The 24,477-nt window shown below is 38.2% G+C and overlaps 1 protein-coding gene across 3 annotated transcripts in view; it reads right to left on the bottom strand.

Moving 5' to 3' along the window:
• Window positions 1-11,817: 11,817 nt before the first annotated feature.
• Window positions 11,818-24,477, bottom strand: part of NUDX14 (nudix hydrolase homolog 14) — a 190,823-nt gene continuing 178,163 nt past the window's right edge. For all 3 annotated transcript variants that reach the window (XM_089428730.1, XM_089428733.1, XM_089428731.1), the window contains exons 7-9: window positions 13,218-13,316; window positions 12,816-12,872; window positions 11,818-12,294 (exon numbers count right to left, since the gene is read on the bottom strand). In XM_089428730.1, coding sequence (XP_089284856.1) covers window positions 12,097-12,294; window positions 12,816-12,872; window positions 13,218-13,316 — 354 coding nt within the window. In that variant the 3' untranslated portion in view covers window positions 11,818-12,096. The remainder of the gene's footprint in view (window positions 12,295-12,815; window positions 12,873-13,217; window positions 13,317-24,477) is intronic.

Here is a 24,477-nt window from a genome sequence, read left to right as displayed (position 1 = left end):
TACTTCAATATCTTGCTAGGGTATTTTCATAAACACTGGACTCCATCTTCGAGACATAAAGCCTTAGATATCAATAACTCAATCAAAATATCAAACCAATCATTGTATTATACATATAAGGTTTCAACAATATGATTTCATAATTGTATGACAGACTCCCAGATTTTATCATCAAAGCTAAATCATATCAATAATAATATCATCATGTCTTATAATATCACACTCTACTAGGGTTTTGTTACAAACGCTAGATTTCACAAACTAAAACATAAGAATAAAAAATCAAGTTAGCATACTCACATATACATATCTAGGATGCATTTTACATCAATAACTCCTAGGTAAACCCAAGACACAAACATCAATACATCAAAGTTAGATATACAACAATTTTGACCAGACTATGGTTTCAATTATGCAGAAGAATATACACCTAGGATTTCTTTCCTAGGATCTTACTATAATTATTGCAAGGGTTTTGCTCATGAACCCTAATTCACCAAACCCTAAAAATATAGGATTTCATTATATAATTTGGACATTAACAACAAACACGAAAGGGCTAGGGTTTTTACCATGACATTACAAAAGTCCTAAAATTCAAAAGAATAGGATTTCATTGTATGTTTTAGACTTAATCAACAACCCCTAAGCAGACTAGGGTTTCATTATCAACATTGACATACCCTTAGCATCAAGAGGCTAGGGTTTTACAGTGAACCCTAAAGGTTAGGGTTTCACAAGAATAATCAAACAACGAGAGATAATATAACGAGGGTATATTTAATCTAATAATTAATCACCCTAACAAGAATCTCTATGATTGAAAACCTTAGACATAAAGATGTTAGTAATATAACATAAATTTCAAAAGAGAATGATCATACATGTTGTATGGAGAGAACCTTATAACAAATCTTGTAGTCTAAGACACACCTTGAGTTGTTCTTCAACAAACCTTGTAGGATATCGATTGAAGGGCTTCCTTTTCAACATAACTTCTTTCATGATTCAAGTCTTTCCATTGAATTCTCCTCCATAACCTTTGTGCATTCTGCAAACTTTCCTAACCAATGAAAATATAAGGGAAAGGTTATTAGTATAAAATACAAACAAATCTCGAAGTGAGGATGAAATCAAACATGAAAGATAAAACAAAGAACAACATACTTATCTTTTGGTAAAATGGTGTAGGCTCCCTCTTAGTCTAGTCCTCTAAGGGATGTCTACATTTTAAACAATCCAAAAATGTTCTGAAAAGATATATTAGACTTGCAAACTCTAGAAATCAAAACATAAAGGAAAACATTACAAAACTTAAAATAGAAGACTAAGAAGGATATGTAAGAGAGGACTTAATAGTATAAGTCTTTGACTTCTAATTCTTTAGTCTTATTCTTCTTAGGCAGAGCTTCATCAGTAAAATTTTCTTGTTCTCTATCTCTCTTTTTGTTCCTTGGATTCTCAGGACACCTACTTTTGTAATGTCCCATTTTGTGACAATTGTAGCACTCAATCTTTGATAGATCATTCTTCTTCCTTGGTCCTTTGAACTTCTTGAATGTTCCATTCTTCTTGTGATGAGAAGAATATGCATTAGAGGTGGTCTTTTTCATACTCGTTTACTAATGATATGTGGGCTTCTTCTTGATTACATGCATTCCACATTTGTACAAAGGTTGGAGTATCTTTCCAACTGCTAATTCCTGATGCAAAAGCACGCCATAATTTTAGTAGACTTAGAAGAGAAAAAATCACGGGTTCTTTTCCTGGAACAACTTCATTTATTGCTTGGCTTTCATCTCTTATTCTAGATATCCTTATAAAATATGATAACACAATATCATCTCTTGTCATCTTTATTGTCCTTAGTTCATTCTTGAGGCTAGCTATCTGATATGATAACACAATATCATCTCTTGTCATCTTTATTGTCCTTAGTTCATTCTTGAGGCTAGCTATCTGACCAATGTTCTTGATGGTTAATAATTTGGAGAGAGCTTCATACATTATCTTACAAAGAGCTCTCTATCTCATGCTCCTAGATCTCTAAGCTAAGCTAAGCTCACTTTCAAAGGAGTTCTTCTTATGTATTAGCCTTTGGTAAAGTCGCGTCTAATAGAAAACTCAAAAAGCACTATACATTTGAGCAGAGTCTATGTTGGAAACAAGGTTACTTGGGAGCGGAAACGGGGAGCGACATTTTCAAAAGCTCCCGGTTCGAGAGTGAATTTTTACATAATATATATATATTAATATATTTTGATGCATATATGTCAACAAAAGCATATAGAATGATGAATTAGATATAAAAAACATAAAAACATGGATTGAACCATATAACATTAATCATCTAGAAGTTATAACCTTCATCAACCATGTCCACAAGTTAGTAACATACAACATATCGAGCCTCATGATTCATCAATCTTTAAGTTTCAAGCTTTAAAAATTCAATATATAACATTTATCATCATTGATCACTAAAGTTGTATCCTGTACTTGTAACCATTACCATTACCAAGTAACCAAACAATAACAAAGAATATCTAACATGAAATGAAATGTTTCAACTTTCAACTTTGATGAAGCATTATATTCATAATTCATTACCAATGAGTTATAAATGCCAACTTCAAACTTCAAACTTAAATTGTCATATATTGTTTACAAAAAATACGATAATAAATATGAAAGAGTCAATAGTTATAAAAAGTACTAGAAACTAAAGAAGACAAGTAAATCTATTATCTATTGCTTGACCCTCTTGCCATGAGAAATTTCTAATTTCTTGTCTCATGCTTTATTGGGAGTCTCCTCTTGCATAGTGAACGACCTCAGTGCTCTTGATTAAATACAAGTTCCATACCCTAGTACCCTAAGTGCTCTTGATTATTGGGAGTTTCCCGCATAGAGGGCTTGGTGCTCTTAATTAAATACAAATTCCATACCCCAGTACATGACAAAATCCAATGGAAACATTGCAATCACCCCAATGCTGAAATCCTAAAAAAATGATAACTCTGTTGGATTTTGAGTGAGATCTAAAATTCTACTTTCTCCATATGAAATCCAAAGAGGTCGAAACCACTCTCAAACATCCCGAGTCATTTCATGGTAATGTTAAAAATTTAAGTAAAATGATGAAAATGAAAGGTAAAGGAGAATGTCACTTTTAGTTTAGAATTTAACATTACCATGAATTGCATATCAACACTATGGCCATCGGCTTGAACATTAGGTTGCCCCACTCAAAAAAAAATGTTTCAACTCCCTCTATCACTATTAAATTAGTAGGGAACACAAATTTTTTTAGGGAGCACGCTCCTGGGGTCGCTTCCAATGTGCTCCCACTTGGTGCGCACTCTGGGAGCGGATTCAACAAGGGGGGCACTCCCCCGCAAACCTACTTGGAAATGTATGGCATTAGGTTGTCCTTTACTCAATCTACTATCAGATTCATGTTTAAGATTTCAGTTTTTCTGAACTTCTCATTTCCTGCATCATCTATAGGTTTCTTGACTTTTCCTTGAACAAGATCCAAAAATTTATGCCTAGTGAGGATAAGATCTCTCCTCTTTTTCCATGCCCTGTAATTGAAAGCTCCTTCTAGCTTGCTTTTTGCCTTCATTGTAGTTAACATATTCTTTATAGATAGTAGGCTTCTCTTCTTATATAACCATTTTCCTTGATGACCTTCCTTTGATCCCCTCTTCATCAATAGATCTTCAAGATGCCTTTTTCTTCCTTCTTCACCTTAGCTCTGATACCATGTTGGAAAATTAGAAAGGTAGAAAGACTTTCTTATGTTGATAATTACTTGTATTATTATTGTCTTCTTTATGTTCTTCTTTTATCTTCTTTTCATCAAGCAATCATCAAATCAAAACATGAAGATCAACGACACCAGATGTAGGCACTCAACCACGGCTAAAACCCTCCTATAGGGGAAAACTCAGTCAAACTCTTCCACTAGTAAATCAAATTGAGATAGACCAAGACCTTAGACCCAAAAGACCTTCCTCATCCACTAAGTCAGCCTTCTAAGATTATTCAACAAACTTCAATAGACTCTTCTTGTCCAGCAGCTACAACCCGGCAACAATCTAGAATTTTGACCCCCAACAACTTCAGAATTTCAGCCCCCAACAACAATCCAGAATTTTGACCACCAACAACTTTAGAATTTGAGCCCAGCTATAATCCAGAAACTTCGCACATGTGAGAGATAGATTGCCCAATAACTTGATTTAGGTCTTCCAACTTCTTCAATCCTTCTCCAACAACTTCACTACCTTTTTCTACTTCTAGTAGATCGAACTTGATGAGTGAATGTTCTAAATGAGGTCGAATTACTACTTTTATATAGTGTTTATGTGAGGTCGAATTCCCTTCATGAGGCCAACTTGTCCTTCTTTGAGGCTGACTTGGTGGAGGAGGCCTAAATGACCTATTTTATACAAAAATAAATTTCTTTCTTGATTGACAAAGCCCAAGAAGGGTCTTTTACATTATGACATGGACAAGGACACTTGACATAAACCCTAGAAGCCTACAATGGAGGCTTTGACCTAAGAACCATTTACCCAAGCATGAAACCCATGCTTTAATAAGTCAGCTTCTTTTATAATAAATTTTCTTTTTCTTTCTTTCGACAAATACATTACATCATAACTCAAATACAATTATGAAGACCGACACTAATTACATTTTTCAACACATTCAAGAATATACAACACCCACTTTATAAGAAAGATAGTTTAGCAAAAGATAAAGTGAATAAATGGAATGTTGTAACACTCCTAATTATAAAACACATGGTCTAACTAATGTTGATATTCTATGGCAAGTGCATTTTCTGCCTGATAATTACTTCCTAATGATTTTCAAACAATATTCTTATGCCACTACTATCATTGAGTGATTATACTAAAAAAATCTCATTAGTAAATGCATCAGAAATAGTAAAAATTGTAGAAAGACAACCATGCACAATAGACACAACTTTTCACTTGGGAAACCCAACCTTGGGAGAAAACCCAACATTTTTTTCTTAACAAGAAATTTTCTTTCAACAAGGTTTACAAATTAGATATTTGTCTAGAATTTTGTGCCAATATATAAGTAAAAACACCGGTCAAACTTGGCCAATCAATTGTTGGCGAAACCAGTCAAAATGATCAAAAGTCAACATTGGTTAAATGACTTTCTCAAACTACCTTGCAGTAAAACTTCAATGCTACATTCAACTTTCGGCCCTGGTCAAAGTCTGCAGTCAACAGTCCACATGTGTGGCCCTATGGTCAGTGGTTTGCGATCAAACTACAACTAGTCAAACCCTCACATATGCATCCTTCCTGCAATCAACTCTCGATCAAACAACAATAGTCAATGCTAGTCAAAAACTTAGATGTACAGATCAATCAATGCTTGTCAAACTCAACTGTCAAAGTGTTGGTCAACGTTCAACCTCCTCACACATGCAGCCTCCAAAAAGACAGAAATGATGAAGAAAAGAAGAAGAACACATTTCTCTAGTTGAAATTTCTCTTCCACTAGAAAGATCAAATGAGCTTGTTATGTTGATCACTTGTCTCTCACATGTTGTCTATTTATATACTCTAATGTTGAAAGGAGACCCATCAAGGTGGCTTCTCATCATAATAAACCCCTTCACTAATGGAGCTTACATCACAACTCAACATTAGACTAGAATTGTTTACCCCAATGTTGGATGGAAAACCCCAATCAATAAACAATTCAAACCCACTCTATAAAAAATAGATCACTCCATCCTGGAGCAAAATGTGAGCATCATGGACCAATCACCCATAGCCAAATAAGCATGGTCCCATGGGAGAAAGATTACCCCTGGGCCATTCACCCCTAGCCAAATCATCATGGCCCCATGGGTTAATGTATCATTCTCTCCTAGTCAAATTAGCATGATCCCATTGGAGAATGTCTATCTGATGCTGCAAAAACATCAACACTCCCTCTCAACAAGGGAGACATTCTACATCACGCCAAGCTTGTCCCGGAAGTATACAAACTTCCCCTAGACAAGTTTGGAAAAAATGTTTGCAATCTGCTCATCTATGGATATGTACTGGAGCTTCACTGCTCCCTTATGCACTGTATCTCGGATGAAGTGATATTTGATCTCAATGTGCTTCAACCTATCATGAAACACTGGATTCTCTGAAAGTTTGACACAACTTTGATTATCACAATATATAAAGGTTGTCTCTAGCACCTGATCAAATAGCCCTGCAAGCAACTTCTGAAGCCACATTGCTTTCTAACTTGTGGCACTGGTTGCAATGTACTAATTGCCAGAAAAGGTTGCTTCCTACTAAACCAGAGTATCATACGTGATCCCAAGCTGAAGCAACACCCTGAGGTGCTCTTTCTATCCACTACACTCTTGGCCCAATCAAGATTAGTATATCCCTGCAACCTCACTTCACCACCTAGCACATATATTAGACCATATCCAACTATACCATGCATGTACCTTCACACATGCTTCACTACAACCCAATGTACATGCCTCAGCTCAACCATATACTGGCTCAGGTTGTTCACTACAAAGTAAATATCTGGCAGTCTTAACCAGGGACATCAAGGATCCAATCAACTTCTTCTACATTGTGTTGAAGAATGGAACTAGTGTCGGTCTTCATAATTGTACTTGTCAAAAGAAATTTTATTATTAAAGAAAATGACTTATTAAAGCATGTGTTTCATGCTTGGGTCAATGTTTTTAGGTCAAAGCCTCCATTGAAGGCTTCTAGGTTTTGTCTTGAGTCAATAGAGTCATTGCCATTTTTATTAGACCCTTCTTGGGCTTTTGTATCATGTAAAAAGAATTATTTTTGAGTCAAAAAGGGTATTTGTCACCTCCACACCAAGTCGGCCCTGTCCCCATGAAGTTGGCCTACATTAGGGCAATTCGACCTAGCAAAAAGGTTATATATAGAGAGGCAATTCGACCTATTTGGAGCACTCACTCATCAAGTTCGATCTACAAGAAAGAGAAGCATAAAAAGAGAGCGAAGTAGCTAGAGAAGGACGAAAGAAGCTGGGAAGACCTAAAACGAGTTCTTGGGCTATCTGTCTCTCACACGTGCGAAGTTTCTAGGCAGTTGCTGGGGTCAAAATTCTGAAGTTGGGGGCAGAAAATCTGTTGCTGGGGGCCGAGATTCTGGATTGTAGCTACTACTGGGAAGTTGTCACTTGGAGACTTTGACAAGGATCATCTATTCGAAGGAAGGGTTGACTTGGTGATTGTTGGAGGTCTTTGTCTATGTCTATAAGGTCTTGGATTGTCTCATTTTGATTTGAATCTACTAGTGGAAGAGTTGGATTGGGTTTTCCCCTTGAAGGGGTTTTTTCCCTGGGTGAGTGCCTACATCTTGTGTCTCTTGTTCTTGTGCTCTTCATATACATATAATTTGGTAATTGTTTGATGAAAGATAAACTAATAAAGAAGTAAAAGAAGCCAACATAATTGACATATAATTATCAAGAAAGAAGAATCAAACCCTAATTCTTATCAGCATTGATTTCTCAACACATTATGGGATCCACCAAATCTGAACTTGAAGCAAAATCACTCAGCTTCTTCATATTTGTCACTATAGGTGTAGCCAAGGACTTGTGGTCCCATCATAACGAATCTCCTCAACATATGAACTATGTACTTCCCTTGTCCAAGGAAGATCTCACCAAGTCTCTGCCACACCTCCAATCCCAAGAAATAAGGCATCAAGCCAAGATCATTCATCTCGAACTCTAAAGCCAACTCCCTCTTACACCCAACAATGGGCTTCTCTGCCCCAGTAAAGAATATATCATCAACATAAAACACCAAGATCAAAGGATCACCATCAACAACCATGAAGTAAAGGTCAGGATCCACACCACTCTTGGCGAAACTCAAACTCATCAAGTATCCATTAATCGTGGAATACCATGCCCTGGGATCTTGCTTGAGTCCGTACAAAGCTTTATTCAATCTACAGACATGGGACTCCTTCCCATGTATCACAAAGCCTTGAGGTTTCTTTATGTACACTTCCTCATCAATCACACCATTAAGGAACATGGTCTTTACATCCATCTTATGTTAACTCCGACCCATAATTGAAACAATAGTCCTGATAGAAGTGTACTTGGAAACTAGAGCAAAGGTCTCGTCATATTCCTCTACCTCTTTCTGGGAGAACCCTCTCACCACAAACCTCTCTTTGCACTTCTCGATGTTGCCATTTGTTTCATTCTTGATCTTATAAATCCACTTAGAAGTTACTACTAACTTCCCCTGTGGGCTCAAAACTGTCTCCCACACGTCATTCTTCATGATGAACTAATACTCCTCCATAATAGCATCCATCCAAACTTGTTGGCTTATTGCCTCCTCATAATTGGAAGGCTCGGAATCAATGATGTAGCTCATCAATGCCATATAGCTCGAGAGCCTCTGTGGTTATATACACTCGCTGAAAGTACCCCTAGGAGTTGCATGCCTCTTTACATCATGCAAAGTGTCAGGAAACCATGTCGGCCTCTTCTTGGTCACTACAACATCTCTAGGTGGGTCCACTGGCTCTATTGGCTCTACTGACTCCTGATAGTCTAGAGGATGAACAATTGGAGTAAAGGGATCTATACCCACATCCTTCAGATCCTCCTACTCCTCACTATCAATCTCGATATGAGATTCTTTAGACCTCCTGAAGGCCACCTCCTCATCAAAAGTAACATCCCAACTAACCTCAATATGATGTTGTCCTGGATTTGTAGATCTTATAGGTCTTTGAAGTCCCAATGTATCCCACAAAAAGTACCCTTCTTCCTAGAAGGCTCTAACTTCTTCCTCTTCTCCTTGGACACATGGATGTATACTGAGTAAACAAAGATCCTCAAATGACTAAGCTTTAGCTTCACTCCTATGAATGCCTCCTCAGGAATCTTGTCCTCCAATATTGGGTGAGGACTCTTGTTTTGAACATTAATGGTCGTGTGGGATGCCTTTGCCCACGAGAACATGGATAAATCCTGATCATGAATCTTCACCTTAACAATCTCCACAATGGATAGGTTCTTCCTTTCTGCAACCCCATTCTGTTGAGGGTTGTAAGGAACTATCCACTCCCTCTTGATCCTTGCCTCCTTGAATAAATCACTAAAGTCCCTGGAAGTATACTCACCTCCATTATCTGACCTCTAAACCTTGATCTTCTTCCTTGTCAAGTTCTCCACTTGAGCCCTGAACTCCTGGAACGTACTAAAGGCCTCATCTTTGGTCTTCATGAAGTAGATTCATGTCTTCTAGGAGAAATCATCAATAAATATCACATAGTAAAAGAAACCACCCAAAGATGGAATTGTCATCGGTTTGCATACATCTAAATGCACTAGATCCAAGATCCCCTAGGACCTACTATCACTGCTCGGAAAAGATCCCTTCGCATTCTTGCCAAATGCACAACTCCTACAAACACCATCATGCTTTACTTGAAGCTCTAGAAGACTTGTAACCATCCTCCTCAATACTGGAAAAGCCCTATAATGCAAGTGATCAAAGCTCTGATGCCATAACTCACATAAACTAAAATTGTCATGTACTAATTCCTGGGTTGGACATCCTAACAATTTTTACAGACCTCCCTTTCAAACACCAAACACTCCTGCTAAGTCTATGCTTGAGCCCTTAGGCCATACAAGAACCTGACCATCTACAAATGCAACTATGTAACCTCTATGCTCCAACGCTAAAATAGAGACCAAGTTCTTCTTCAATCCCGATACAAACAATACATTTCTCATGTGTAGAGAATCACCAAACTCCAGTGGAAACGATGTTATCCCAACTCCTTTCCCTGCTTAGCATTATCTCCAAGTTCCACCTGCAATGTTGAATCCTTCTCTGTCAAATCTGTGAGAGAATCTTGTGAACCTGTCATGTGCTTAGAAGCACCACTATCCACCAACCAAATATCACTACTATCTATAATAGTGCCTATAAGAGCGGAGACACAAAATTATTATTTTTGAGGTTCATCTCCAATCTCATCAAGTTTAGATTCCTTTGTCTTCTTCTGTGGTAGATGCTCATCATCATCATCAACATCGACTGTTGATGCATGCTGCTTTCCCTTCCTTTTCTTCTAAGGACACTAGGAGGCATAGTGATCAAATGTATGACATTTGAAGCACCTAATATTTGAAAGATCCTTCTTCTTCTTATTTGAAACTGGAGTTGATCTTCCACTTGTATTCTTCTTATCAAATTTTCTTCTTCCTTTTCCTTTCCTTGCATGCGCTGCAAGGGTTTGAGTTTCGTCATCTTGAGGTCTCTACAAGTTGTTGTTGGACAACAATATGGCCTCCTCTTGGACACATTCATCCAAATCTAATCAAACTTGGGTAGCATATCTCATGCCCTTCCATTTTATTCAATAGTGGCATCCTAATTACAATAGGTCGACCACATAAGTGCACCTTATGTCTTAAATAGTTTTGTAGATTCCTCCATTTTGGCAAATACAAGAATATCGTGTCTAAAAAAATGTCTTCCCATGTATTAGAGGATATGATTTATTGTGTCTTTTTTTCCAAGAATGCCTTATGGTGTACTAGAATGTAATCTTAGGCCATGTTTATTCACTTGGCTACTCAACATTTAATGTTCTAGTGGATGGTATGCCAGTTATTGGATTTGAATTGTTTTTATATCTGCTAGTCTGTATACCACCCACTGCAGCATAGCTGAATCAATATACACAAACGTGATCTAGTGTCTTATTTTTCTTTGAAGGGTGGTACACCTTAGTCAGCCTTAGTCAACTATACGATGGCCTGCATTTATTTCTGCATCTAATGGAAGTCAATCTTTCAATAAGTTCAAAGCAGTAACACACTGGTGATCTAGTCCCTTATTTTTCTTTGAAAGGCAGTACACCTAAGTCAACCTTAGTCAACTATAAGATGGCCTGCATTTATTTCTCCATCTAATGGATGTCAATCTTACAATAAATACAAGGCATTAGCCTACACTAAGTGTAGGGCCACCTCATATAATTTTCTATACTCGTCTTTTATTGATTTACAGTTTCTTTATTTTCCTTGTTAGAAAATTTCCATTTTTACTTGCCAAATGGCCCATACTTAAAAAACATCACGATGTTATTTATCTTTTATGTTCATAGTTTTAGGTAAGGCATGAAGGAAACCATTACGAAAAGAAGCATGTGCAAAAAATTAATGGAGGACGACCTTTTCCACACTGTTGATTGTATAAGGATCCAAGTGGTTTGGACTTGATCCAAGGACCTTTTTCTCTATGCGCCTCTTTTTGAAAAAGGATTTGGAAGGCATTGGAAACATCGTTAGGTCATACCATGGCCAGTTTAATCCCCAGACTTATAATCGGGCAATGTGAGAAGTAAGAATACCTAACTTTGGATTGTGGCACTAGTGCATTGAATAAGGCTATAAATGTGACATTGTCTTTTAGCATGTCCAACTTGTCATTGCAATTCATGTGACTTGGTCAGTACATTGTGCATTATTGTATATTACAAATAGTCCCACCAATGTTCAGTCTGCCTGTCTCAAAACGGAAGTTCCCAGCTAAAGAATCAATTCTAACAATGCCACAGTCTAAGAACTCCACCAAGTCGGTAAAACAATACGACCATAATATACTACGTTGCAAATATGTTGCAAACTATTAAGACAATACGTTTTTATAGTCTTTGGTGTCCACCATCTGCTTTCTCACTGCACTTCAGCAGCTTTAACAGGATCTTGATGAATTGGTGTTAATTTGCAAATTGCAGTAACAATAAGAAATTATGAAAGGTAAAACTACTATTGTTTCTGAAGTATCATGATGTTTCCTTTTCAAATGCATTTTCAGCATTGCATGGTTAGAGATCAATTATTATTAAACCTTACCGTTAACCTACATCAAATATGTCATTGTAACGATCCATATGCTCGATCAACAATTTGCTAAAGAAAACGATATCACAAATTACACTAGAGCGGTAGATTTACAAATGGATTATTTAGACCAACCCATGATTATGAACTGAATAATTCGGGTGTATTCTGCAGAGGCAAAATACCCTCTTTCTTGGCCATTTCATATAATGTAATTGCAGAAAGGGCCTTGGAGTCCGCAGTTACACGCCAAAGTGTTTTATATGGTACTATATGCAGTTTAATCAATTCACCGTGACTACGAAGGCCTGTTTCTCGACCACGTAAAGCTTCCACAACCTTGCAAAAAGTATATCAGTAAAATTAACTATACTAATTTGACATACGCGTTTAGTGCAAATCAATATTTCTCATTATGATATGCAACAGGTATACATGACCAAAGCAAGATCATCCATTTAAAAGATTATTTGCCAAAGTAAAAAATGAACAGATGCTATTTTGAAATATCTGGTAAACAAAAGAATTCACGAGGAACCAGTGTCGCAAAACGCGGTATCAACAAAAATCAGTGAAGCTGAACAATTTGGGAAAATTGGGAAAAACAGGAAAATAAAATAAATAAATAAAATTTGGCAAGCATAGACTTGGACCTCAAAAATTTGAAAAAAAAAAAAAAACCTTGAAAAACTCAGCAACCTGTAAAACTCAGAAAAATAGGGAGAAATCAGAGATTTTTGCAACATTATGTGAGGAACACCAATAGGTTCAGATAACCAACCTCTCTTATCACATGACCCTTATACAAAAAGATTTTTGCAACACTATGTGAGGTACACCACAAGGTTCAGATAGCTAACCTCTTTTTTCACATGACCCTTATACAACAAGAGAGATATCTCTTCATCGCTTCCACCCTGAATGAAGAAAGTACAGACACGTTAAGCACTAAAAAGAGAATTTAGAGCATGAGTGCAATTTGAATATAAGAGAACTCATGCTACACAAATTCAATCTACATCTTCATGTTAAGCATTGATGTTTCATCATTCAAGATAATAAATCGCCCCGTAATTTTATGAACACTGAAGTAGTTTGAAGTGCCTCACCTCACATTTGGATATGTGCTAAAAAAAAATTTGCTGATATCTATAATTTTTACGCATGTTAGGAAAAAATTCAAGGCATTCATTATGCTGCTCAAAAACACAAATTTATATTTTTTATGCATAAATAGATGCTTTAATGCATAAATGACATACCGGAGAAGGAAACATCTTGTTCCCTGTTGAAGGATCCAGAAAAGCAGTCAGGTTAACCAGATCTCCTGAACTTATGTGTATGCCAGTTTCTTCTTTGACCTGCAATAACGTGTATAATTACACATCAAAGAAGAATGCAGTTAATCAAAGCACAATCCATAATAAATAGCAACATACAAACTTGATACATAATGCTGTGATATCAACAATGGCTGACAGATCGTTTCTTGTACCTTACAATGATAAGTATATAAGAACAGTCAAATCTCGCTAGAGTGACTGATTTCAAGGGTTTCATTCGGTAAGGTGGCCAAAGTTCAAAACTTGTAGTCATGAGGAGACACGAAAAAAAATCTAGCTATATTAAGGGTTGGTGTGGCCCAAACTGATGGCAATGCCTGGGTGATTTTAAGTTTTAACTTAGATGCCCTTGGGTCATGTTTTCTTAGACCACAAGCTAGTCCCGCAAGTCATAGACTTGCTAGCAAATTAAAAGAAAGATAAGTATATAAGAACATAAATAGCAATGGGATTTAATACTATGGCTATGGAGCCAACTCCTAGTAATTATGAATGATGAGGCAACAAAAGACTAACTCATATGAATGGAGTTTATGAGGCTGTGGGTGCAGAGTGGAGTTGATGGGATACTGTAGTCAGAACAGTACCTAACAGGGCAAGACCAACGCGGAGGGAGTTGCTACCGAGGATTTCTAGCCAAGAAATCTGGATCAGTGGTGCAGTGGAACTAAGGATCGGAGTGGGGGCATCTCGACATTGGAAGAAGGGTTTCCAGGAGGGAAATCGAGGCTCAAAGGGAGTCATACCGAGAACTTCTAGGAGGGAAGTAGAGGAGCAGCGAGATGGCGATGAACGGGGTAAGAGACCAGGACAAACTGGACAAAGCCTCAAATTTCGTAGTCTGGAAGGCCAGAATCCTATCCGTTCTAGATAGGAATCGTGTCAAACACTTCGCCTTAAGGACGATAGCTATCTCAATTGACCCAGCAAATAACCACAAGTACGAGGAGGCAATGGCGAGGGCCAAGAGCATCATCCTTGACGGGGTCAAGGACCATGTAGTACCACATATTGCCGAAAAGGGAACGACAAATGAGATGTGGGAGGCCCTAAAAAAATTGTACCAGCATACTTCTATGCAAAGAAGGATGTTACTAGAGAATCAGTTGCAATCATACCAAATGCAAAAGGGAGAACAGATTGACCCCTTCCTCGGTCGATTGAAGGAGATCCAGGATCAACTGACTTCAATAGGGGCCACGCCGGATCAAGAATTGATAGTGAGAACAGCCTTGAACGCAGTCTTAGAAGACTGGGAGGTGTTTGTCCAGAGCATACTGGGCAGGGAGACCCTTCCAGATTGGGAGGAAATGTGGGTTGCTCTTCGCCAAGAAGAGATCAAAAGGCTGAGCAAGGCGAGAAGCAGCGGCAAGGGGATCAGAATCAAAAAGGAGGACGAGTTGGATGTTGCCCTAGCATCTGAGGGAAAGCAGGAGAAACGGAAGAAGAAGGACCTCTCCAAGGTCAGATGCTTCCACTGTGGGGAGTTGGGTCATTATGCGACCTAGTGTCCAAGGAAGAAGAGCAAGGGAGACGCCTTCGAGACCAAGGCTACGCCAACAAGGGAAGAGAAGTAGAGAAAGACAATGACTGTGCCATGAGTGCACACACACCACTCGAGCGGAAGTGGGGAGACATCGAACTGTAGTCAGATAGACTACAGGTGATGAGGGGCAGGATCCTCGGGGTACCCAGCCTCTTGGATTAGACCTTGCTACGGGAGCCCCGAAGAGTAGCAGTACTGGTGATGTCAGTAGAGACAGATGCGAATGGAGTGCGACAAAGCGAGCTATAGTGCAAGATTCCCAGGGTAACGTGAGGCAGCAATGCAAGAAGCATGGGAGTGTTGCACCAGTGCAAGATGGCACAAAGAGGTGTGCAACAGTACGAAATGCATAGAGTTGTTGCAATAGCGTAGAGGTCAGAGAGGGAGCACTTGTAAGCGATAGAGGGAGTTTCAGCATTGAGGGTGTCTCTAGCCTGACAGAGATGTCAGATTTAGGATATCAATTACTTACTTCTCAGTAACTGAGTTGCAGTGCAGCAGTTTACAGTGGTAGTGCTATGGGCAGCACGATGCAGCATGATGAGAGGGGTTGCAGGGCAACTGCTGCAGTGACAGTGGCAGGGCCATGGCAGCAGCACAACTGCAGAGGGAGTTGCAGTACAAATGCAGCAGTGGCAGTGGCAGGGCCATGGATAGCAGTACAGGATGCAGCAGTGCAGAGATTGGGAAACAAGCCTAGCATCAGCACAGGGACCGATGCCGAGTGATCAGGGTGATACTCAGTGAGCAGTATTGCTAGAGCACAGTTCTCGCTAGGAGGGAGTGTTGATTTTGGTAGCGTTGGATGTGATCTAGCCACGAAAATTGGTGGAGAGGCTAAGCACATGAGATCTCCAATACCCAGAAAGGGTTTGGGCAAATCCTAAACAGTATGGGAGATATTAAAATAATTAATATTTTTAATGGAGTCCCTAAGTCTAAACTTAGGGAAAATAAAATATTAATGTGAATTAATATAAAACTATGTTAGAATGGTCCAAAAGTCATGGATCAAGCCAGATCTAATCTTAGTCGTTGATTAGGGACTTAATCTCAGTCGTTGATTTGTCAACGAGAAAAGTATAAGAGGAGGCTTGAGGGTCACTTGTAGAACACACCAAGAGATCAAGATTTTGACTTTCTGGGGCTGGGTTTGCCGAGAAAATTGAGAGAGTGATTAGAATTGCAGCTACGGGGCAATGAATACAAAAGCAGAGAGGCAGAGATATCACTGAGAGGATCAGCGCAATAGCCGGAGAGAGGGACGCAGAAACAACCAAGGGTTCACGTAGAGCCATCCAAGGCTCATGCAGAGGCAGCTAGGAGCTGCACAATGCCTCAGAGGGCCAGCGTGGGTGACGCAGAGGGCCAGAGGACTGACGCAGTGCCTCCAGAGGCTGACGCAGGCCAAGCCAGAGTGATGTTGGGCTAACGCTGGGCCAGAGAGAGGCTGATGCAGTCCCTAGAGGTTGACGTTGGGGTTTCGTGGGGCAGATTGGAGCTGTGGAGTTGCCGGAGTGTTTATCCGAGGTTTCATCCAGAATATCTGCTTCCGAGTAGAGAGGTACTACTGCTGAGATTTTCTCTGTTGGGTGAGCCGGATTTGGCACCCATATTGTATTTTGAAATTGCTTAATAAATCAAACCTAAGTTACCGGAAACGGCTACCCTAACCCCCGAAACGGCGTTTTCTCGTTTCAGATACGGATCCAGGAACGAAACGCCGGAAAAACGCCAGAAAAACGTTTTGGTGCCGTTTTTTGTTTTTGGATACGGGACGTTTTTTTCAAATGGCGTTTTTGTAGAAAAACGTGCTGTTTTAAAAATTTGAAAACGTTTTCTGAAATTCTAAAACGTATTTGGAAAAATTTTAAACGTTTTACAGCAAAAAAAAACTGTTGAGGTCCACAAATACCGCATCCATTTTTTCTGGCAACCATATTCCATTATTGTATATCAAAAATTTATCAGGGATCGCTTCTTAAACCGAATGAATGGTAATCTGGAAAATTTAATGGGCCGCCTTCACATTACAGCTAAGCAGCTTGCCAATCCGCATCGTTTATGCAGCGGCCAAGTATGATAAATTGGACGGAACCATGTTAAAACAAGTTATGAGCTCGACATTTCATGGGTGGTCAGCTAAAGGGATTTTTTGATATAATTAATGCATCGAGCTTAGAAGGGGCCAAAAAGTATTTCAACGCTACATCTCTTTTCGTTGAACTCTAGTCTTTGAGGACACGAATATAGGTTCAGTTTTCGGGTCCACGAAGATATGGTTTACAGGAGATTATTTAACCATGCGGTTGACCTGAGCGTTGTAGAGAGAGTCGTCCATATTATGGCATTTTGGTCAACCTCATGATGGGGCCATCCCCATTATCTAGTATCAAGGGCATTGATGTGGCCACCAAGTCCATCTAATTTCTTCATGTTGTGTTTTGTGTAGGCTCTGTTGATCTATTTCGCCCATTTAGGATACTTTTATAATTCTCTCAACATATGTTAGAATAAATAAAAATAATATTTTATTTTGTGAGGTAGGTTGAACTATTTATAGTTCTTTCCAACGTCTTGTAGAATAAATAAAAATAATAATTCATTTTGGACCTTAATGGCAATAAGCAAATCTTTTTCTGTCTGGAGAATCAGTGATTTGTTCTGGTGCAGATGTTTTTACAATACTATGCCATCATGTAGTTTTGATTAACGTGAGTTTGTTCCCGATGAAGTTCTTTCCAAGTTAGTAAATTCACTCTCTTCGTTTCCGATTGAGAAACCTCAAACCTGTTCTTGAAGTTATATAAAAAAAGTTAACTACTTGCCATTTTCTTGAAGTTTCATCAACCCTGTTTTACTGTTTTTGGATGTATTAATATATTATGCTTTTCTTTGAGGCACAATTCAAATGTTATCAATAATCGTTAATGATGTTGACAATGTTGAATGGTTATGGAATATGTTGAATTGATGATGATGAATCATGATAGATCATAGATGTTAATCTAGATTCTGAAATATGAATGGTAATATGAAATTCTTATTTTTAATATATATGTGTGTGTGTGTGTGTGTGTGTGTGTGTGTGTGTGTGTGTGTGTCGTTTCTTGCCGTATTGTATCCAGATTGTTTGAAAATTTTCCGTATCCGTTTCAAACCCCATACCCGTATCCGTTTTCTGGTAACTTAAAATCAAACCCTCAAATAGCTTAAACAGTTTTCCCGCATTGGGTTTTTCCGGGGACTTTAGTCCAAAAACAACAGTGTCACTTGTGTGTTTGTTTCTGTTTCCTTCAATTGATGATCTGTAATGTCTTGAGCATGCACTTGTATTTATTGCCATTATTTACATGGTAAATAACTTGTTAATTAACAGAACAAGTAGGTTGGAATAAATCAATAAAGTGCATGAAGGGTTTCTAACAATTAGACTTAGAAACTTCAACATGTCTGTCTAAAACCTTCTCCTTTTTCTGCTTGGCGAAGGATATGGGTGGTGGAAAAAGTGACATATCTTTGATTGGAAGTGAGGCAAATGCTCTTGTGGCACAACCTGTTCAGCATTTTCCAACTTCTTTGGAACTTCCACATGGTATCTTCTTTCTACTTCTGTGTATAACCTGACAATGCCACTTGTTGCTGCTGGAATAGTGACATAAGATAAATCCATCTGAATGCATCCACCTAAATCAGCTACAAATTATTGAGATAGAAGCATTCCCCATACATCTGCCGCATCAATGATTGTTATATCCATGGTGATGATTTTGTATGGATACTTTGCTAAGGCAACTAGCAAATCTTTAACCACACCAAGGACTTCAACCTTTCTAGAGTCCATTGAACAAATGTTATGATATGGTATGGAAATTCTTAAGTTTAATTGCTCCATGACTTTCTTGGTCATAACATTCTTAGATGCACCAGAGTCTAGCATGAAATAATGAAGCAATATGTCATTTATGTCCAAAGTAAGAAAGAATGGCTCATGATTTTCATTAGTCATATAACAGTTGATGTCTTTTAACTTAATTTCTTCGTTTTGATGATTAATTTCGTCATCCTTTGGTTAAAGCATACCCAAAGCCCTAAAGAAAGATGCCCTTTGAGATGGAACCTTTAAAAGTTCAAGTACAAGCACAAACATCTTAATATTATTTATCCATGCAATCCAATCCATGTTCAAACGAGATTTGTATCTTTCGGCAGGAACCTTCTTGTTCTGACTTTGACCTTTTCCCTTCCTTTGATATGTGTAGCCCTTACTCTTTGCAAGTTCTAGAACTTGCTCCTGAGTCTGTTTATCACCATATGCTTGAGTAATGGGATCCTTTTCTTCATCGAAGGTGTTTATTGCAAAGGTTGAAGAAATCATATTGGCACATGGACTTTCACTTGATTCGCCTTAACTTGCATTATTATTTTGTTGATATCTACTTTCTTCTAAGATCCTTCTAGCAAAGGCACATGTAGTTTCTTCATGAAAACTATCACAAGGTCTGCAGAAAGGAATAGACTCATCAACTACGTTGGCAGACTCAAGTGGTGTAGGAGGCCTTTGATCATTTAAGTAATTCCTTTTTGGCCACTGATTGTTATTGTTACCTCTGTTATTATTATTGTCTTGGTGAGGCATACTTTGTATTTTCATCCTATTATTCCTTTCCTTCTGTATTAACCCAAGTCAGAGGACATGTCCTCCAAGGTCTCGTGTCCCGTATTTAACATGCCGAACACGAAAACGGCCCTAAAATGCGTCGAAAACGTTTTTCATCGTGTCCTGTAAAACGTAAAATGTATTTTGGCATTTTCGTCGTGTCCTTCATCTGGAAAACGAGTATTCGGTTGATCGAAAACGTTGCCCTAATGTTTTTCCTCCTATTGAATATGTACCCCACGAAATGTGTAGTTTAAAGTCCATCTGGAACAACTTCCTTGAGTATAAGCCCAACATCATCTGGAACAACTTCCTCGAGTATAAGCCCAACATCTAAATTAGCTGCTATGCCTTCAGTTTCTGTTCAATTACCAGCTACAACATCTTCAATTTCTGTTCAACCACAGGCTGAAACGCCTTTAGTCTCTGTTCAACAAATGCCTGCAATATCTGAATCAGCGACTACACAATTAGTTTCTGTTCAACAATCGGCACCAATGCAATCAGTTTTTGTCCACAATCAGTTTCTGTCCAATCACTGGATGCAACGCATTCAATTTCTGTCCACCCACCTGCTGCAAATGTGATACCCTCCTCGGACCAAACAGGTAGACATTTCTCTTTTATTTATTATACAGGTAGAAGGTTAATAATTGATAAGCATAATATAGTCAATAGTGAATTTCATCCATGTCGTGATATACTTGTGTGAATACCATAGTTCATTTGAATTTGGTAGCCTCTAGGGCTATATTCTAGAAATTGAGCGTGGAGAGAGGATCATAGTTTGCATATGGCATAGAATGATCCATGAAAGTCAAGAAAAAGTTTTCATATATAGCTAGGTCAATCACTATTATATTTATAAACAAGTGTATGGAGCCATTAATATGACTATTGATCTTTAATTCTTTCTTATATTTGTGATTTATTTTAATTTTACATTTGGCATAGATACTTCTATAACCAACCAACTAGTATTTATGTGAATGCACATGATCATATTTCTTACTCTCTCAAACTATTGTTCTCATCACTAATCAGACACTACATTTAATTTGCCACATAACTCTTGCATTTCTTTGATCCTTTACACAGTTCCTCCACATCACAAAATGTAATAATATGGAAATATGTTGTGGTTGTGCCCTCTTTCAAACTGAAATTCCATAATACTATTAAATGTCATCCTAGTTAAACTCCAAATCCCTTCCTATACTAGTATTAATTCATTGACTAACCAATCCATTTAACTTACAAGAGGAATCATTTCCATTGTATAATTATTTACTACCCCAAAGTGTGAGAGATACTTGGGATTTAACGCAGATTTATACCAATTTCTTATCATTATTCTCCACATACTCATGCAAAGACACTTCTGAAAAGAGGATAGCTCTTGTATAAGCCCAACATCATCTAGAACAACTTCCTCGACTTAAGCCCACGAAATGTGAACTTTGAAGTAATTATATTTTAATTTGATTAGATAAGCTGCAGCCTACAATTTAATATGGATAAAAAACTATATTTTGGTGTATGTATATATATATATATATATATATATATATATATATATATATAAAACATGTCCCTCATGTCCTGTTTCCAAGTCACTGCGTTTCGTATTGAATACTCGTATTTATGTGTCCTCCATGTCTCGTGTCCTCGTGTCATGTGACTTAGGTATTAACTGATTATGCATGTCATTTATCTGCTTGGCCTGTTTAATTTCCATATCCCTGACCAATTTGGTTAATTCTTTGACCGCTTCTGACTCTTCTTTGATTTTGACTGGAACTCTTTCGTAACCAGGGATCTTAGATTTCACTGAAGCCCTCTTATCTTTTTCTAACTCTTCAGTTGTGTTTTGAGCAGCAACTAAAGTGACAGGATGAGCCCGTCTTATCTCATATTGAACTTCAACATGGTAAGCCTCAAGATATGTTTTCAAGACTGTTTTGTCAGGAGACTTGTAATCTTGAGTCATGTCCCTTAGATTTGTTGAACCTCTAGTTAAACTCTACCACCATTTCATTTTCTTTCTTCTTAATGATATTGAATTTCTTTACTAAGAACTTTCTTTCCCTCTTATACTCATATTTGTCTCAGAAGGCGTTGAGGAGCGTTCTCAAAGAATCAAAAGAATTATCATCTTTCTAATGATAAGACAAATAGTTTCATCCTAACATATTCATGATTATAGTCCGTAGAATGAGCATATCTGTGGAGGAACAAATCAAATTTCTTTATATGTTCTTCAGCATTGACCGCATTATTTCCTTCAAAAATTGGAAATCTGTTCATAGTTGACTCATTTGGTAGATCATGCGGATACCCCTGGATGTTGGTGAAGTTGCAAGGTCCATAGAAGTCAGCCATTATGTCTTGATTTGGAGGATTGATGAAAAGCGGATGGAGGTCAAGGAGAGTTTCTTATTCGAGAAAATTTGAACGATCTCTACAATGTAACTTGTTTAACCGAACTCTTAGAACCTTTTTAGGATCAGGAGCGAGGTTAACCATGCTATTGGATTCCTTCTATAGTACGCTCTAGTGAATGGATGAATAAGTGGAGTCACCACCGAAACAGGAAACCAACTTAAATATCGAGGTGCTAAATGTGAGAAGGAACAAGATGAGAGGATTAGTGAGAGAAAAAACAACAAGGTGATGAGAAGATGAAAAATGATGAGAGATAGGAATGATGAGGGATAGGTGCCAAAAAATGTTGTGGCGTTGATGGAAAAATAAATGAAGGATGAAAGATTACAAGATTATGGAGATTTTCGGAAAGCCAAGGTCCAATAAACAAGATTATGGAGATTATCGTAAAGCCAAGGTCCAATAAATTGGTCCCCGACAACGGCACCAAAAAATGTTGTGGTGTTGTTGGGACAAGGAATGAAGATAGATGGAAAGATTAAAAAACTGAGAAATTGTCATAAACCCTGAGAACGGAAAAATCTATCCCTGGCAATGGCGCCAAAAAATGTTGTGCCGCTTGACGGGCTAAATGGGGAAATGAGAGAACAAGACAAACATTTTCCTGGAAACAGCGCCAGAAAATGTTGTCACCCAGATTGTACAAGCTCTGAGACAACGCTCAGGACGAGGGTTGTCACTCTGAACCTCGCCCACTCCATTCTAGTTGTCTCCCAACAACAAGCTATGGGGGGTAGTCCCTATGGAATGAGATGAAGGAAAACAAGTTGGAAACCAACTTGTTTGGGAGACACGGATGAGTGGCCTAGCCAATTGGTTAAATTCGAGCAAGATTATTAATTAGATTAGATTTTTAAAGTATGAGACCAGTGCCTTAATGGAGTCACAAATTCTTGCTTATAATAAATTGGAACCAAATGACCAAATGGACACCCATTGCTTAAGATGATTGACTAACCTGAATGATATGCAAACCTATGACCTATGTGTGATGCAGAGATCTTGGTTATTTTTAGTTAAATGCTTAATCTAGATGTAACATTCCTTTAACTATTTTGAATCTGGGCTCCAAGGTAGGTTGTGGAAAGGAGGCCAAAAGGAAGTAGGCTAGGGCATGATTAACGATACCTTCTGTTGTGCTCTATCACCTGATGTCTCTGGCGTTGCAGAGACTGTGGCTCTGATGACGGCAAAGTCACTGTGTTAACCACCGAAGAGTTGTTGAGGCCCCTCAAGCTAAGTGAGAAGGGTTGCCCTATATCTCTATCAACCTAGCTTATGCCAAGAGGAAAATTATTAATGCAATCTAAATGTAGTATGTTTATGCAAGAGATTATGGGTGAGACTATCTTGAGTTAAGATTGCCTAATTTACTTAAGTACTTATATGAAATTTGCCTTAATGCAAGAGTACTTAACAATGTTGTGATACAATCTTAAACAAGAAGAGTGTTGAGAGATACAAATGTAAATTTCAAACAACCAACTTATCCACCAATGATTATTAACATAAGATATTATGTCAATCAACAAGATCAATGTCATATTTCAGAGTGCAAAGACGAGATAAGCCAATTTCAGAACTATGACAATTTATATCAGCGGTAAAAATTCAAAAAATTCAGATTTTACCAATGTTATAACCGCAATCAAGAAACCACTTGAAATCATGAAATTTGTCTTACACATAAAGCATAGAAATTCTCAATGACTAGCAAATGTAACTTAACTTATTTAGCCTACTTTGTGATGATGTATTTAGTGATATTTCAAATCTGATTGTTAGTTTACAGCAGTGAACAACCACAAATCAGCAAGCTAAAGATGCCAAAAATAGATGGTCAATATGCCATGTTACCACTCAAACCAACAGGGGGCCTAAAGGGGTTCCTGACAGGGAAACTGCTAGGTTAAAGGCGATGGTGGAGGCTTAGCCCATTGTCACCACAGCTAAGTCTTCCTGTTCTTTACAGACTTTCACCGATGGGAGGAGTCTCAGTAGTGTAGGGATTCACTTGTAAAGTATATGTCAATGAATAGGTGAGCAGTGACCCTGAAAACCATTTCCCAAGGAGTGAAGAATGGAGCTTGCTTGCTCTTTAAGCAAGGGACTTGATCCACCAGGGATAAGGGGTGAGCACTGGAGGGTTGAGGGAGAAGGGTAGGTTTATGAACAAGTTTCTCAATCCCTATAATCCTAGGGAAACTTGGATTCCCAAATGGTCCTTGACAAATAGACTCTATTGAGAAGTGGGACCACACGGGGCCAAGTGGACCAGCCTAGGTTTGGGCATGGAATAACAACCAATGATGTTCCTATCCTGAACAAGGTGAAGGGAAAGGACCAAACAAGGATACTTTCTTTAAATGGTTGAATTGATACTATTGAGGTCTAGCCTTGGGGATGCCTGGGCACAATTCGATCCTAGAGCTAGGACTTGAGATTCCCGGAGATTCCACTATTAGAATTGCCTCAAATTTAGAGGTGAGGGAAGGGACCCACAATGCAATAACCTATGGGAGATCGAA

The sequence above is a fragment of the Pinus tabuliformis genome, chromosome 4_2, assembly GCF_031772625.1.
Source record: "Pinus tabuliformis cultivar Carrire ecotype Pingquan chromosome 4_2, CPIR1, whole genome shotgun sequence".
NCBI classification, from domain to species: domain Eukaryota; kingdom Viridiplantae; phylum Streptophyta; class Pinopsida; order Pinales; family Pinaceae; genus Pinus; species Pinus tabuliformis.
The sequence above is the reverse complement of the archived record's forward strand: the minus strand, read 5'-3'. Positions and strand labels throughout refer to the sequence as shown.